Source organism: Strix aluco, chromosome 9 (genome assembly GCF_031877795.1).
Source record: "Strix aluco isolate bStrAlu1 chromosome 9, bStrAlu1.hap1, whole genome shotgun sequence".
Lineage (NCBI taxonomy): Eukaryota > Metazoa > Chordata > Aves > Strigiformes > Strigidae > Strix > Strix aluco.
In genome coordinates, this window is record NC_133939.1 from 13,129,410 (window position 1) to 13,146,781 (window position 17,372).

The 17,372-nt window shown below is 41.5% G+C and overlaps 1 protein-coding gene across 11 annotated transcripts in view; it reads left to right on the forward strand.

Annotated features, from left to right (window-relative positions):
• The first annotated feature begins 2,261 nt into the window (after window positions 1–2,261).
• AGFG1 (ArfGAP with FG repeats 1) overlaps window positions 2,262–17,372 on the forward strand; it is a 35,465-nt gene continuing 20,354 nt past the window's right edge. For 5 of the 11 annotated variants that reach the window (XM_074833745.1, XM_074833746.1, XM_074833749.1 and 2 more), the window contains exons 1-2: window positions 2,263–2,520; window positions 11,771–11,864. In XM_074833745.1, the coding sequence (XP_074689846.1) occupies window positions 2,354–2,520; window positions 11,771–11,864 (261 nt within the window). In that variant the 5' untranslated portion in view covers window positions 2,263–2,353. Of the gene's footprint in view, window positions 2,521–11,095; window positions 11,241–11,770; window positions 11,865–17,372 lie in introns of those variants that run through there. The other 6 variants (XM_074833748.1, XM_074833751.1, XM_074833755.1 and 3 more) reach the window with 3 other exon arrangements.

Below are 17,372 nucleotides of genomic sequence, written 5' to 3' on the forward strand. Positions count from 1 at the left end.
GGTGTAATATGAAATCCATAAGACTCCTACTGAATGGCGTGATTGATTTAAGCAGGACTAGGATTTTCCCTGGGAGCTCAGTTGTACCTTTTAATGACAATGACAGCTTCAATGACAATGGTATCATTTTTATTAACAACTGTTCCTATGTGAAATTCATGTAAGTACATTTGCGACACAAGCAGTTGAAGTTGGACATTCTCTCTTCAGTTACAAAGCACCTTTGACTCTCGTTGAAACAAAATGCAACTGCAGGTAGCAGCTCCCCACCACAGCAGGTGTTGTGGCCAATCATTGCTCTGCAAAGTATTTTCCAGGAAAAAAAATTGTTTTTTAACCTTTAAACTTCGCCCCCCCCCCCCCCCCCCCCCCAATTTAGGTCATCTACTTTAGGTCATTTAGGTCATTGGCAAACCTCCAATGTTAGCGTGTTTTGTAGAAGGCAAAAAACCTGAAACCTTCTGAGATAACAAGAATATCAGCATTTCATAAAGAAGTGAAAAATTAGAGGAAGCAGTGAGAATTTGGTCCTTACAAGACTGGAAATATTTTGTGTTTACTTTTAAGAATGCTATTTAAGCATTTGTGATTATTTCATGAGTTAGTGTTTATTTCAGATTATGAACAACTCCTGCCATCCGTATTATTAGAAAAATTTGAGATCAGTGTGTTATACTCTGGGTTTAAAACTTAGGACTGGTTGATCAGCTCATGTAAATCAGCACATCCAGAGAAATCAGAGGAAGAATGCCAAATTACTGAAGCTGAACACCTAGATTTTTTTAACTAAAACTATGAGGAAAATACAGCTGATCAGATCTCGCTCCTACAAAAAGCTAGTGCTAATATACGTACTGACGTCAGGAGTGCAAAACTTGACCCTCAATACACAGCACAGGGAATCTTTTAACCTTAAAAGATTTTAATCACACATAGTGTTGCCAGGCAGTTTTGCAAATTAAATCACCAAATTATAAAGTACACTGATTTTTTTTTTTTTTTTTTTAAGTATTTTGCACTCTGTTGAAAAATATTCCCTTAGGCAGCTTGGTAAGGAACAAATGCATATTTTGTAGATCAGTGGTGGATCCGAGTTCAAGCTGGAGCCACATGTTCCTCAAGGATATCAGCAGATATATGTGACTGCTGGCTCTGTTTTCTTTCCTTTGATGAGGAAAGTGTCCAGTCGGGCACTGACAGCCAAATTCCCAAGGGGAAGCTGTGCACTTTTCCTCTCCATAACAAACAAACAAAAAAAAAAAAAAAAAAAAAAAAAAAAGAGAAAGCCCTGTAACAACGTTCTCCTCACAAATCACGCTGCCTTATGAACACCCCGCTGGCTGTTCTCACCGAGCCCTGGGCCCGGCTTCGCTGAGCCTCCTGCGGGACCGCCTGCGCCTCCGCCCCTGCGCCCACGAGGCCCCACGGCTGAATTTTCCCACTTTTGGGGCACGAGGGCGGTTCCGAGGGCCGCCGGGAGCGCTGGGGCGGGGGCGAGCTCGGCGCTTGCTGTTTTACGGGAACAGGCGCCGCTCCCCAGCCGGCCTGAGCCCGCCCTCACCGCCTGGGGCTGAGGGGCGCCCGGAGACCGGCGGCCGCTGCTCCAACGGCCGCGCCTCACGCTCACCCCAGGCGGGGGGAGGGTGGCCCCGGGGGCGTCGCTGGAGGCCACCGCGGAGCCGCCGGCCGGAGCACACCGCGGGGAGGGGCGACCCCCTCCTCCCCGAGAAAAGGCGAACCGCACATGTTAGCGCGATTTTTGCGTTCGGATTCTCCACAGGACTGCCTCCCCCCCGCGTCCTCTCCGGGGCGGCGTCTCTCCCCGGTCCTCGGAGCGAGCCCCCCGCCCACCGGGTCACGCCAGGTGACACGGCCCCGCCGGAGGCGGCTCCCCGGGGTCGGGGTCGCGGCGGGAGGGGGAGTGCGTCCTCCCGCGCGAGAGGGGGCGCTGCGGCCGCCGAGGGCGTTCGGCTCCGCCGCTCCGCCGCCGCCATCTCCTCCTCTGATCTCATAAAGGTGTCGCGCAGGTTCCGCCCGGGCTCGTCATTCAGCCGCCCCGGGCCTGGCGCCGCCGCCGCCGGCCTCCTCCGCGCCGCGGCCCTCGGCCCGCCCCCCGCCCGCCCGCCCTCTCGCGGTGCCACCGGCCGGCGTAAAGCGGCGACCGCGCTCCCGCCCCAGCTCCTCGGCGGGCGCCGGTTGCCCTCCCCGCCCCTTCCTCCCCCCCCTCCCTCCCCCTCCTCCCCCCCCCCCGCCCCGGCCCCCTCTCCCGCCGGCCGGGCCCCGGAGCGCCGCCGCCGTCGGGGTGTGAGCGGGGCCCGGCGCCGTGCCGGGCCGTCCCCTCGCCGGCGGGGCCATGGCCGCGAGCGCCAAGCGGAAGCAGGAGGAGAAGCACCTGAAGCTGCTGCGGGAGATGAGCAGCCTCCCGCCCAACCGCAAGTGCTTCGACTGCGACCAGCGCGGCCCCACCTACACCGACATGACGGTGGGCAGCTTCGTGTGCACCTCCTGCTCCGGCATCCTGTGAGTGCGGGCGGGGGGGGCCTTCGGCGCCGGCCCTCCAGCCGGCCCGGGAGGGGGGGGGCGGCCCCGGGGCCGGCGGGGTGACCTCCGCCCCTGGCCGGCCTCCGGGGCTCGCTTCGCCGCCGGGAGACGCGTCTGCCCGGGCGGCGGCGAAACGAGGTGCTCCGCAGGGTGTAGCGCCTCGCCATCGGTTTCGCCGTGCCGGCCGTTTCCCCCGCGGGTTTCCCCTTCCTTCCTGCCGTACGGTAGCGCCGGGCTGCTGGGTCAGACACGTCGGAGGGGAGCGGGCAGGCGGGGGCCCTCCCGGGGCGGGGGAGGCGACGGCAGCCGGGAGGCTTTCCCGAGGGTGTTCGCTCAAAATGCCCGTCGGAGCCCCCCGGCCGGGCGATGGCGGCTGCTAGCCGAGGGTGTGGGTGTGCGGGGCCGGGGAGCACGGCAGCAGCAGTCCGGAGCAAATCCATCCCGCGGCCGCCCCCGGGGAGGTGTTTTCCTGCACGGAAGGGAATGGAAGCGCTTGCCGAGGGCACGCGCGTGAAGGGGGGAGCACCGCCACCACCCCGGGAATCGTGGAGGGGGTAGTTAATTAAACAAGTGTTTGGAGAATACTTTTGGAAAGGGGAGAGGGCACGTGGCCGAACAAGTCACTTTCATGACAGTCTTGAAGAGGTGGGGAGGCGAACCCTATATGTGAATGCCGAGTGTGACGTTTAAAAATCTGACTTTAATGTTAAGTTAAATCACCAGCCTGGCCTTTTGTGTATCAAATTATGTCTGATCATAGTTTGTAAGACAACTCTCTAAACTTTAGCTTAGAGGATAAACTCTAGCCTTAATAGTTTAATATATTTGATCAGAAAAGTCACAGAAGGTGTTTTCTTTATTACTTCCTACAAACTATACGTGTAAACCATGGAAAGGGATTGGCTCTGATAAAATGGATTGCATTTTTCCTGTTCCTCATTCCTGCATGGGCCTCCCCACTACTCCTCCTCCCTCTTCCACCCTTCCTCTTCCAACACAGTGTGTACGAAACTAGGAGTTGAGATCAGTCAGTTCTGAATTTCAGTTACATATATATAACTTGGGGGGCAGAACCCTGCTGTCCTCAGTGTTACTGTTTCCGTAGCTAAATCTGTTTGCTTGTTTATGTTTCTGTGGCATTGTGCTTATGGAGTGGATCAGAATCAAAGAGTGACCAAAGCAGTATTAGTATAAGTAGTAGTAGTATGTCAAAGGGTACGGATTTGTGTTTGTAAGGGTTTGAGCTCATAAAAGGCATTCAGGAGCCTGAACGAATTTCTTTTCCCTTACTAAGAAGGACTAAGTACCCCACACAGGCCTTCCGAGTAAGGTCTGGTGTTTTAGAACAAAGTTAGTAATTACATTTGAGATTCAAAACAAAGCAAACATGTTAGTTCTGTGCTGAATTTACATGGAACAAACTGCCTTTTATACTGCTAGACAGTTAATTAGTCTTGGGGTTTTTTTTCCTTCTACTTCGTGTAGACTTTTGAACAGGCTTGATGCAAATATAGAAAACACATTCAGGTTGTGCAATTGAAAAGAGACTCTAGTTTTTGACATATACATGCTATTTAATCAGCCAGCTCTGGCTATTGTTTGCTCGGTTAGCAAACTGTTATTTGTGCTGGCATGTGAAACTATTTTAAGCTACTGCAAAGAGCTTATTTAATGGTTGCACATGTTGTTACTGGTTAAACTGACAGCATTGATAAAACTGCTCCATGAGAGTGTTTTCCTTTATTTTTCGTGCTTCTTGACCTTAATAGACAAATATATCATGAGTGCTGCTGAGTTGTTTAGTGTGGGTTCAGTAGGATTTGTTCCTTTTATCTGTTGGCCAGGAGATACGGACTACTGAAGTCCATAGTCCAATTTACAGTAACCAAAAAGATGTACATGTAGTGAAACAGCTAGTAAGCAGAGGACAGCTGCTGTAAAGATGGCCATCATTTGGATGTTACGTGCCTAAAGGAGGAAGACTTTTTCTGAAGAAAAGTTGCTAACGTATTGGTAGTCTAATAAAATGCAAATAGGTCTTTCATTCTAAATATGCAGTGTTTCTGTGTTGCTATAAAAAAGAAACCACAAACAACATTTTTAGTTGTTACAGCTAGTAACACCTACACTTAAAGCTGGAGTAAAGGACTGTTAAGAGGATTTAAAGCTTTCTTCTGAAATTTTGGGCTCATTTTTTCATGTTGACTTAGAAATGCTTTCATAAACTGTGTGTGCAAGATCATATGTATTGGTTAACACCTTAGAACCTAGCCAGTGGGATATTTTTGTTAGTGATGAGACTTAGTGTAGAGATAGGTCATGTCTGTTTCATAACTAGAAACTGTTATTTTTAACACTTCTGTCAGAATAGTCCTTCATCCAACTTGTTTATTTCCAAATGCTTTTTACTGTAGAATTCCACAGTGGAGAGAAATGACTTGCGAAGAAACCACATAATGGCAAATAAGTGTAAAAGTACTGCTGCTTCTGTAGTTCTTAATGGCTGCTTGCATTCTACCCCATAATACTTGCTTTACTGTAAGGCATTAATAATCTTATTACTTCATCTTGTTTGTGTGCTATGTGAATGACTTGCATTGCTTCTTGTTTTAATTAATTTTTTTCTAATCTGATACAAGAAATATTCTTGGAGTCAAGTAGACCAGTTTTTTCAAGTGTGAAGTGCCCAATGCAGGATTACAATACTAGTACATTAACAAGTCTCCTTCAGAAAGGTTTCCCAATTAATTAAAAGTGGTTGCTAATGTCGGTATCATCTTAGGCATGTTGTTCTAGACACAGTTCATGCTAAAGTTTTTAAATCTGAAGTCTAACTTTGTTTCTTCACAAGTTTTCTGAAGTGTTTATTCATTGTCCTGGCAAGTACAGTCTATTCAAGCCCAAAACCTTCATTCTGGATCCGTCATTAATTTCCACTAAAGATTCTATGTGTAGAAAGAGAGCAATGCTGTTTATTACTAGATTTAGCTTTAAAAAACCTGCCATTTTCTTAACTGCTTTCAAAAATAGTATGTCTTAACTTGTTCAAGTACTGCTAAAAATGATAGGAGTGCTAGTGACTTTGCTAAAAAAATCTGGTTTTGACTTAAATGTTGAAGGTGAGTCTTGTCAAGTGAAAAGTATGGATAACATAGAGGAGGTCCTTTTCTGTAATATTGAGGTTTTAAGTTTTCTCATCAGATCGGGTTTACCAGAGCAGAAGTTTCACTGTGCAAAATGGTGCGTGCAGGAGAAAGTTCATGGATAGTGGCTTCCTCTTAAAATACTTCTGCTTGTCCCCTGTGTTTCAACTCTTTTCATGTGGAAAAAAGCACACTAAGATCACACAAGCTGTGCCTAATTCAGCTTTTTGGTGTTGGACAAGATTATAGGATATGTAGGAATATACACACAACTGTTTCCCTGAGAGTGGGAGGAGATGCTCTAGAGGAGCAGCCTTCTCAGGTCAAGGATTACAGTAATACAAAACCAGAAGGCTTCTCTTTATTATAGCAAAACTGTGTTTGGGAAATGTTGGCAGAGAGGTTCTTTTGGTTTGACAGAAGTCCTTTGGTTTAAAGGATTATGTTGGAAGCCATGTCTGTTGTGTTTCTGGATGCTACCATGTGTTATCCAGTGACATCCTTCCCTTTGTCTTATCAAATGCCTCTTTGCCTTGCTTCTCAGCTCTCGCTGCGTATCCTTGCTTTCAAGCACTTCTGTACCACTCTTGGTCAGCCCGCTCCTAACTTTCATAGAAAGAACATGTTTTTAAATTCTCAAATGCAAAATATTCCTGTTTGACTAAGAGTCCACTTCCACAAGTTTTGTACTATAGAAATTTTATTTAATCTTGACTCTAAAAAATATTTGCTGATGTGATAATTAGGGCACTCCTACCCTTCTCACTGCTGCCCTCTTTACTCCCTCCCTTGCCAACTTCCTCGGTAAGTCTCTTGTTCAGATGTTGGCACTGGAAGCAGCAGCAAAGAGTGTTTAGAACATATGGTGACTGTGAGGAATGCTAAAGCCCTTTTATGCTATTTCTTACAATTATTGGATCGTATGGCCGCCTTTTGGCTGCTTATAATATTTCTAGTTGCAATTTTAAATTTAAAATTTTCCTGGGTAAGGGACTTCTGTGTCAGCCAGATTGAAGTATTTGATGGCAGATACTAGTAACAAACTGGAAAATAAATCTTTGTGCAATGGTGGTGAGTTATTGTCCCTTTCCCCAGAAGAAGTTTTGCAGAAATTCAAATGGTCTAAATAAATAGTGTTAGATAAATAGGTGATTACGGTTGTGTTGACATGACTTTCCAGTCCCTCCCCCCCCCCCTCAGAGCAGGTTTAGGAAATGGCTCTGTGTATTATATGTATGTGTGTATATATATTTTAAAGGGTATTTCCTATGTTCTTGTTTTCAGTGTCATGGCTGGAGAGCAAAGAACATGTCTATGCCACGGCAATACTATGCAGTTCAGAAAGGATGTTTATTTTTTCTTAAGAAAAAAGTTAAATTAACCTTGGCTGTGCTTCTAAATCTGTGTGTGAGCCTTTTGCTGTTAAAAATAAATGAGCTTATGAGATGGTGGAGGGTCTCCAGGGAGGTCTACAAGTGTTGGGAATGGCCAGTACTGCTTATATTCTCTTTTGCTAATAATAATAGCATAGAAATAATAAGGAATGCTGTGACATTGGGTTTTCTAAAGGTTTTTTTCCAGACACCTGAGGATGTAGGCTGCTCTGTGATGGCTTGGCATTTGGCTTGCCTCATTAACTTCCTGCTTCTTAGGGGATCAGATTTTGCTGGCTTAGACTTGGGATCATGTTAGAATATGATACGGGGGACATTAGTGGTGTTGAGTAGCCATCTGCCCACTGTTCCTGCCATGGAAGTGACTCTCTATTCCAGCAGAGCCCACTCTTTAAATTTTTTTTTCCCCTCCTAGCCCTGGCCTTTGCAGACAACTTTGCTGACATTTGTTTGAGACAAATGCAGGAATGGCTGCTCTGCCAATAATGACAAGTTCAACCATAATTTGCTACTAAGCTATGTTAGTAACAAATGTTCAGTGCTTGTTGACAGTGTTTTGAATGTTTAATGTTTCAGTTGCCAGACTTCAGAATCTTGTGTCAGTGGCCTTAAAGCTTCCTTTGTTTGTGAAAGCACCAGTTTTAACAATGCTGTCTGAAGAACAGAGATCTCATGTTCGTGTTCTCTGTAGCTGTCCTATGATAGGCTGTGTCACTACAAGCTTGGACTAATTCATTGGAGGGTCAGTAGAGGATAGGTCTCATAGCTGGAAGTTCTGGTCATAGTGCTGTTCCACAGAAATGAGTATGAAGAAGTTGGCAGTGATGAGTGGGATCTATGTGTGGGATGTTCTAGCTGTTGTGTGCCAGATAAGTGCAGATGGCAGAGTAGTCCCAACTTGGTTGTCTTTCCCCAGGGCCTCTTAGGAGATAGCTGCAGTCTGGATTAAGTGTTGAAGTAGCAACAGTTTGGTTGCTGTCTTCTGCAGGAACTCTGTAGTAGAGGAAGGAGTAACTAGTACTGCTTCATGGGTGCAGGTTGCAAATATTTGTTCAGGGTCAATTTAAATTTAGGCACTATTCATTTGGACTTAGGGACTCATAATCCATTTTGTCTCCTGTTAAATAGGGAATACTGTAAGGCATTAGAACTGTGCAAAACACTTGTCAAATACATGGAAAGAAACAAAGCAAGTGGTAGATACATTTTATTTTTTTTCCTATAAAGAAAGGTTAATTCTTCATAAGGGATAATTATACTTGACTGTCTACCAGTAATCTTCCCCCATATGTAGATGAGTAGTTCGTGAATCATTTGGGTCAAGTAACCTCTTTAGATAAGGAAGGGTATAAAATATCTTGGGATTTTGAAGTAAGAGTAGCTTTAGTACTTAGGCTTGGTTCTCCAGTTCTGCTTCAAAATCCCACAACTGTTCTGGTTTAGGGAGATTCTATTCAGTTCATGGGTATAATGTTATTGAAAGTAGCTCGTGCTAGTTAGAAATCATTAAAAAATAGGGCTTTAACTGTCCTAATGGTAGAATCAAAGTAATTTATCTAAGGAAGATAATGCAGATGTTTTGGGCTGTGTTTGCATGCTGTATAACGCAGCCTCTTGTCTTGAATTCCTTGTTCCAGTCTGACTACTTACATTGCTTTAGCATAAGAGGAGGCTTTTCATAGGCTTCCCCCCACTGCTTACCATGTTAAATAAATACTTGCATGTATAGTACTGCAACTTCATAGTTAACCTTGCATTTGTGGCTGTTAAAGTTATGTTCAGGATTTCCAGTCTTCCTGGACCACCGATATGGTGACATGCTCTCTTTCATCATGCAAGACGTCTGACACCTCTGTGTCATGACCTTTAGAAGTGGGGCATGTCTTCCTTCTTTAGCAGGAGGATGTAAAAGAAATGAGAATTCATCTTATCCCACATCATGGATATGATGTGTAAATCGGGGAACTTTATAACCTGAACCTTAAAACTCTAGAACAGTCTTCACTGGAGAGAGAGTGGGGCATGTGGGAAGTCTCTAGTTAGGCTAAACAAAATCTTGTCTATGCTTTAATTACATTTAATATTGCTGCTTAACAGAACTGAAGATACATGTTTGCTGATGTAAATGCTTTGAAGAGTCCTAGTAGGTCAGTGTAGTGTAGGTACTGCTTACATTTGTGCAGTGCCTTTAAATTGCAAACACAGGTACAATATAGCACTTAAATTTTACTTACTGTAAAAATTAATTTCCAGCAGAAGCTAGTGTGAAAGTTTGGATATACTACCTGTGCCGAAAGGCATGTGGATGTGTTAGTGAATAACCCTGGCTTTTAAAACAGTCCTGAAATAGTTTACAACTATCTAACTGTGCATCTTCCTTAATTAATAGGAGGAGAGTAAATTGAACAGGCTAAGGTAGACAGAACCACTTTTATACTTACTGTAAAAGCAGGGGACAGTGATTGTCATATAATATTTGATGGAGCATATTTATGTGAAATGCCAGGTGGATGTCTGCTTTGTTTCTATGCTGTCACTTAATATGCAATTCTGCAAGTGTTGCTTAGTGAAACACAGAGACCAAGAAGGTGTGTTTAAAAAAAAAACCCCAAACATCCAAAAATAAACAAAAACCAAACAACTGAAGTTAATACTAGCACCAGCTCTGAAACAATTAATTTTAACTACATAGAATTCTTACAGATTTTTTTGAAGCTGCATCATCTTAAAATGAGTATTTACTTCAAAAAATTTTACATAATGATACTGTATTTTAATAAGTGTTGTTTATTTGTGATGTAGATGTGGATTTGATTTACAGCTGGATGAAGGATGATAAATTGCTGATTTCCCGTTCACCAAGGAATTTAAACATTTTGAGACAAGAAATGAATTTGCTGATGGTTGAGTTGAAGAAACTGTCATGAAACCTCTGTAGCTTTAATAAAACTACTTCTGCCTTCTTGTCGAGGTGCTGAACCGTGGAGTCTAATTTTAGATGCTCAGATCTGAAAAATTTGCTTAAGGGAATAGCATTCTGTAAAACTAATTCTCGTATACCAATAGGCTTGTATATGCCTTCTAATTTAAGGTATTCTTAAGTTCATTATATTTCTTAGCAAAATACAATTGTTTATTTTTATCCAAGTGTTTCAAACACTGTCTTAAATCTGATTTTTTTTTTTTTTTACTGAAACTTAGGCTAACATGTTACTGCTTAGTGTTCTAATCACTAACTAAAAACGTGGAAATTTTTTAAAACATGCCTGTGTCTTCTCACAGGTACACTGTGAATTTAGGTGTCAAGGTGAATTTGCACATTTTTTTTCCCATTATACTTACTCAGAAACTCAAAGTGCTAAAAATTTTCTGTAAAAGTTTGAGTAGAAAGTGTTAATATTTGGAACATCAGATCTTTGTTGTATGCTGTTTTGATGGGTAACAATTTAATTTATTGTTAGTGTTCTTGGAATAATCATGGAGTTTAAAGAAAACTACTAGTTGTCTTAAATTGGATGTCAGTGATTTTTAATTGCTAAAAATAATCTGAACCAAATTTATAATTAAAGTGTAGTAACAAGTATAAGCAACAAAGCTCATTGTTACCAGTTGATTTGTTAGCCCTGTATTACATCGGAACGTTTTCCCCAACTTCCTTTCTGGAAACTTTCTTTTCATATACATAACCACAGAATTTTGTCTTCTTTGATATCTCAGAGTTAATGTATATTCATTTTTTTTTAAGATGGTATCGCAAAAATCCAGGCCTGATTAACTCAAGTGTTAAACTAACCCCACTGTATTGCCCGAGCTTGGCATATGTGGGATGTGATGTTCTTGTTTCCATTGAGCTAAACAGGGCTTGATTTTAATTGTAAGTATTTGTGGGCAGAAGCAGTAGTTAGTATGTATTTAAAGAAAGAACTTGAAAAGAAAGAAAGCTTTTTTTTTTTCTTATACTGGCAGTGTTGCTCAGCAGGATTTTTTCTCTGTGCTTGCAGGTTTTGACTGAACTGGGTTTGACAACATCAGGCTCTGGCAGCACAAGTGACTTGAGTTTCTGTTATCCCTGCTGCAGCAGTCTGTGGCATGGATGTGAGAATGGTGCAAGTCTTTGTTTAAGGCAGAGCTGCTGAAGTTTTGAGCTATTGCATCAGTAATGGTATCTCTCATTTGAGAGCACAATAAAAACATTGTCTTTTTGCTTTTGTCGCTGTTACTTGTGTAGTGCTCAGGAGGAGGAGGAAGAAGACTGACCTGTGGATGGAGGGACAAAAAGCAAACTAGGAAAAGATGCTGGGAGGAAACAGGAAATATAAGTTAAAGCAAGAGAAAACAAATCTGATCTGGGGTGTTTAGCTCGAAGAAATCTAGTGATTGGGTAGAAGTTGTAATAAGGATACATTGATGTGAGGGAGGAGTTAAAGAGAAAGAAAACTACAACAGAGTCCCGAGACTGAGATGAATGGCAGAGGTAAGGGTGAACAGGTTTGGGGAAGCAGATTAGGATTTAAAAAAAAGTCTAATTGTGTTTTTGTAAATTTGCATAGGAAGTGTCAGAGTGAGTTTGCATGTGCAGTTACAGAGATGGCTCTTGAGTGTAAAACTGACCGACTTCTGGTTGTAATGTTAGAAGTGATTGTATGATGACAGATTTCCTGAAAACTAAATACTTCTTGCTTCTTCTTTTAGACGGGGCTTGAATCCACCCCACAGAGTGAAGTCAATTTCAATGACTACTTTCACACAACAGGAAATAGAATTTCTGCAGAAACATGGAAATGAAGTAAGTAGTATTTGAAGAATATCAAGTGTTTTTGGCACTTCAATATTAAAACTTTGAAACACTACTTAAGCAAAACTTTGATTATTGTTTTTTTGGTAGCAAAAAGTAGACAGAAACCTTTTGAAGCCAACATCATTTGAAGCGATGCTTCTAAAGAGCTCATTTCACTTAGCTGGTCATCATAATGTTACGTGTTAGTGCCCAACCCAGACAAGCTAGATTCACATGATCAGTATTTCTGAATCGGGTTTTCTTTTGCATAAGGCAATATGCATCTGTCTCTTTCTGCAAACTCAGACCTTGAGACTGAGTGCAGCAGACTTTCCTGAAAGAGCGTACTGTGACAAAAATAAATTTGTTGCTTGTAGCTGTATTTCTTTAGAGTAGGTGTCAAAGTCTTCTAGTAGTTTCAGTAGCCTCTTTCTTTAATGAAAGTATATCAGTGTTGAAGGTTCTTGGAGAGAAAGGAACGGGAGAATTTCTTTCCTCTAAGGATTGTTATCTGATAAGCACCTCTATGTTTAGAGTGGCTTGGAGCAGCTTTGAAGACAAAAAGTTCTAGTGTACAGCCTTTTTCTTCTTTTTAATAGATGAAAACTGAATCTGAAGTAAATGTTGTATTGGCTCTATAGGGACACATGGAGCATGTAAACCCTGGATGTGGCTATTTTTGTCTTCAATTTGAGGATGAAATTTGTATTTTAGTATCATACTATAGCATTGAAGATTTTAGAGGCATCTTTTGCCTCAGTTCTGAATTAGAAAAAGTTCCATTTCACTTTGATTGGATCTATATTCTGTTTTAGTAGAACTATTGATTGTAGGCTACAGAGTGTCTTATCAACATGTTCTTGTGAAGCTTTGTGGGGATAAATCCCATCATTAGCTAAAATGCTGATACATAACTTTCTTAAACTCGGCCCATTCATAACTGTCAGGTTGAAGAATGAAAATAGAAGTAGTAATTTCTTTTTCTGTCCTGGTAAGTATCTATTATTTGTTTAAATGACTGTTAGTGGATGATTCCTCTAGAGAGAGCTGCAACAAGGTCTAAACTCTTCCAGACATTATAAAATACTCTTAATGGCTTTGGCTAGGCTTTTTTTTTTTGGAATTGTTGTGACATGTTACAGCTGTATAACATTGCATATATATGTGTGTGTGTATATGTATGTATAGCACATTGCTGACCTTTTGCATAGGGAAAATAGTGAAGACTCTTTCGTGGTTTCAGATGTAGTATGTTGGCATCTTTCCATAAGATTAGATTGTAAACTCTAGTTTTGCTTTAAGCTTCACAAGTGTAAAGGAAAATGTGTGTGTGTATGTGTGTGTACCTTCCTCCCTCCCCACATCTTTTTTAATTTCAGTTTTTCACTGCATCTGCAACAGCTAGAGAATGTTACCAGCTTCATTTTTCACTGTTCTGGAACCTTAAGTGATCCCTACTCAGTTGATTAGTATAGTTGTTCTTCTCATTATAGACCTGACTAGTCTGCCAATCATAATGATGTAGTTGATACATGATTGATTACTGACACAAAAAAAAGTTCGCAGATCTCTACAATGCTATACTATGTTTCAAAAGCGGGGGGGGGTGTGGGGGTGTGTGTCTTTGCATTTGTAGGACTTATTCCTCTATTTAAACTAATGGAATGGTTTAAATGAGCTACCTCATAAAGGAAGATGTCCTCCTGAGTTTTGTCTTGCGTTGTTGGATAGCAGTGCATTACCTTAATTCTAAAGTAACATTGAATAGATATGTGTGATTATAGATGGTAGGTTTAACAGGTGCTCAAATACTGAACAGAAGTGATACTGTTTTAAACCCTGTTAGAAGTTTAAAACCTAATTAAACATGTTTTCACTTTGTCATGCTGCATGTTGCAGTAGTTAAATAAGCATTTTGCTTTCTATTGTTGGTATTGGACTTCAGAATACTCACCTGCAGATAAGATAAAGTGTTGGGCAGATGAAGTTCACCTGACCTCACAAAAAACCTTCTTTGCGTAGCTTGCTCTTCAGCATAGGTGGCTCTTGTTGTATATATTAAGAAATCAAATTTTCTAGGATAAACTTGTTCAAACCTGGAACTGTCCAACACTTTAGAATGTAGACATGTGAAGCAAAGTACAGTCACTGAATGGTGACTTTAGAAGTGATAACATTCATCTGTGTTAGTTCTGCAGCGATATATATATAAAAAAACCTCAACTTTTTTCAATCTGGTATGTTTAACTTCAGTTTTTCTGTAGCTTGTAAAATATTTTCATTCCCATTTTGTCCTCGCAGTTTTTCTCCAACATGGCCAAGGCCTCTGTGGTAAACTTTCTTGCTTCCAGATGAGTAGAGATCATGGTACAATAGGGAACTTGTTCTGAATAGCAAGAAAGCTTCCCTGAGATAAGGTAATTATAAAGGTGGTGAGTTGTTCTTAGAGGAAGTAGTTTTCCATTCTCCTTCAATGAGTATTTATAAGGTCAATGTATTGTATGAGGGTGAAGTTCTCTTTAAAAAAAAAAAAAATTTCTTAGCATCTGAAATAATAAATTTTCCCTAGTGGTCGCAAATTACCATCTTTGTGGCACATGTGGGTAAAACATTCAGTTACTAAGAGGCTTCCACAAAGTGACTGCTTTGGGAAGAGATTATTCAGAGCAGCTTCTCTTCAGGTGTGAGACACCATCTTCTTCCCTCTATATACACCTCTAAGGAATGTCTTTCTGGCACAGGTAACTTGAACTTTTTTTGGATGAATTTTTACTGCTTCAAATATAGATTTAAATCTCTTTACTGTAATAGAAGACATCTGTATTTTGGTGTAGTTTACTCATCTGCAGGTATAAACAGATGTCCGGACTCTGGTTTTGCTGATGTTGGGGTTAGCTCACTTCTGCAGCAAGAATGGAGTCATCTTCAAGCTGATATTCCTCAAGTGCCTTCTGAAGTCCTTTTGAAGGATAAAGGCAATTCTAATTCTGACTTACTAGGTAGGATTTTTCCCCTCTTCATTCTCTTCATGAAGAGCAGTGTGAGGTATTTTCACACTGTATTTTCATGTTAGGAATAATGAGGAGAGTGTGGTATGGAGATGGCTCTGTTTAAATACTCATAATCAAATGATGTTAATGTTGATTAGGCTTCTGATTCAGTAGTGCAATGGTAGTAGAAAGTGAACTCACTGTTTGCAGAAAGTGGAGGTGGTACTAATCTCATGTTGCCGTTATAGCTGTGAATATTTATTCAGAAGCTTTTCCCTGAAGCTGAAAAATAGTATTATGAGGCAAACCAGTCACGTAGTTAATTCTTCTACTACACTTTTCAAAGGTGCCGGATTTTTTTTATAACCTTTTCAATTAGCCTGTTCTAATATGCATATGGTGGAAGAAAATGATTTGGATGGTCTTGTGTTTGGAAAATCTGTGTTCCTCTGGTGGCAAAGACCATGTTTACCTGAGCTAATGAGTAGAATGCTGTGTGGGTGTGCTCAGCTGCTTGGGATTAGTTTAACAGGGCTTAATTTTGTTTTGGTGCCAGTCTTCCTGACTCTTGATAGCACCTGTGCAAGTACCAGTTTCCCCCACACACTTGCAGAACTAGTAGCAGTACTGGACTGGTTCAGAGCTGGTGTTTAGCTTGACTGAAATGCTGTCCTAGAATCTCCTTTACTATGGAATGTGGCCTAGAAACCCTGGAGTGGAAAGAGCAGTACTAAGCTGGAGCTGATGAGTCCTGACAGCATGAGCTGTGTAGTCAGGTGTCCTTGTAGTACATCCGTAGTTCTGCTAATACGATATAGAGATACATGAGCTGCTTGTGTGTAGAACAATGTCTTTGTTAGCAGGATTTAACTAGCTTGGACTCCATGCTTAGGAAAGCAGCTATAGCTTCTGGACCCAAACTGGCTTTGAAATCAGTACACTGGCAGTACGAAATTCTTTTAACCTACAGAGATTAATGAATAATATTGACATCAGAAGTGCTGAATTACTAAACAAAGCTATAACTTGCTTACATAAGGGAACTGTTTCCAAATCTTTCTTCCTGTGGTGAGTGTTATGTTTTGGAACATAGTTTTGTTGTGTGGTAATCTGTGGTTCTTTGCACTGTCAGCATTACATTTGGTGCATAACTGAGGATATCTTATTGGGGGGAAGGGGGAGAAGAAGAGGAAATCTAATTTGTCATTTACCAGACTCCTGAAAGGTAATATCTCTGAGCTTTTAAAACTAGGGTCTAAACTGGGTCTAAACAAGAAGTGCTGTTGGTCTAGTAGTGTGCTTTTTCCTAGTTGAAGTGCAGCTTCTACTAGCAGAAGTACTTGTCCTATCATAGCTTTTCCTTGCCATGCTGTCTTCTCTGCATACAAGAGAAGGTGGCTTTGTGAGTAAAAACTTAATTTTGCTGGCCTAACTGAATTTTTATTATTCCTAACTAGCACAACTATGCTAACAGGAGTTTCTAAAGTGTGGTGGCTCAATGTGTTGTGTAAGCAGAAGGCCTTTGTCTCTCCCATATCCGCCTTCCCACACACACTGGAGATCTGTATCAGTGAAATAGTTATGACATGGTAAAGTGTTGTTTGGTAATTGAAATATGTAGCACCGGCATAGAAATAACTGAAATCTCAGATTGTCTCAGGCTTTCTGCAAAACCTGATGGATGCTGCTTTTTTTTTCTCTATTAGAAGGTTTTTTTTTTAGTGTGCCTGTCCTTCCTCACCTTCCCAACTCTGTAAAAATACACAGAAACCCCCCAAACATGATAACAAACCTAGAAGCAAAACCAAAAGCTAAACATTTGTGTAAAACAGGTATGTTTATGTTCTTAGCCTTTGAGCCCTGCCTGGAACTCCTGAAAGCATGAAATCTTACTAGGAGGCTGGGTTTTAAAGCAGAAGCCTTTCTGGTCAACTTTATTTTGTGGAGTATCAGACGTGCAATGAAGTGTGCAGTTCTTTGTTCCTTTCTGTCAAAGTTGAAAACAAGGGTAATTACTCAGTGTAGGACTACAAATGTAAATAGTGTATGGAAAACAAGATAAGTAAATGCAGTTCTGGGAAAAACAGTTTTTTCCCTCAAGTAGAATAGCTGTTGCATGCAGATTCAGGGAAACCAATGGTATGAAGAGAAATATTAGGTAAAAACTTTATTATAACATACAATAGGCACTTGGCCCAATTTCTCCTTTCAACAATATATTTAAGTTTCATGGCAACTCACAGTTTCTGCCTTGCTACCTCCTGGGTTTTTATGTAGGTCAGGGTGAGTAAGTTGAAGCTGGTTGTGATTCTCTTTCCCTCTTTGCTTCATGCTGTACTTACTGATCTAATTCTGAACTTCCCAGTATCTAGTTGCCAAATGTCTAGTGGCATCCCTTGCAGGATTGGAGCTTGCTGGCAGGGAACAGGTACTGTTCTTCCCAAACCAGTTGTAAAAGGATTCTCAAACTTTTAAATTTTCTGAAAATAATTTCTGAATCTTCTTTTCTACTTATTGTTACCTAACA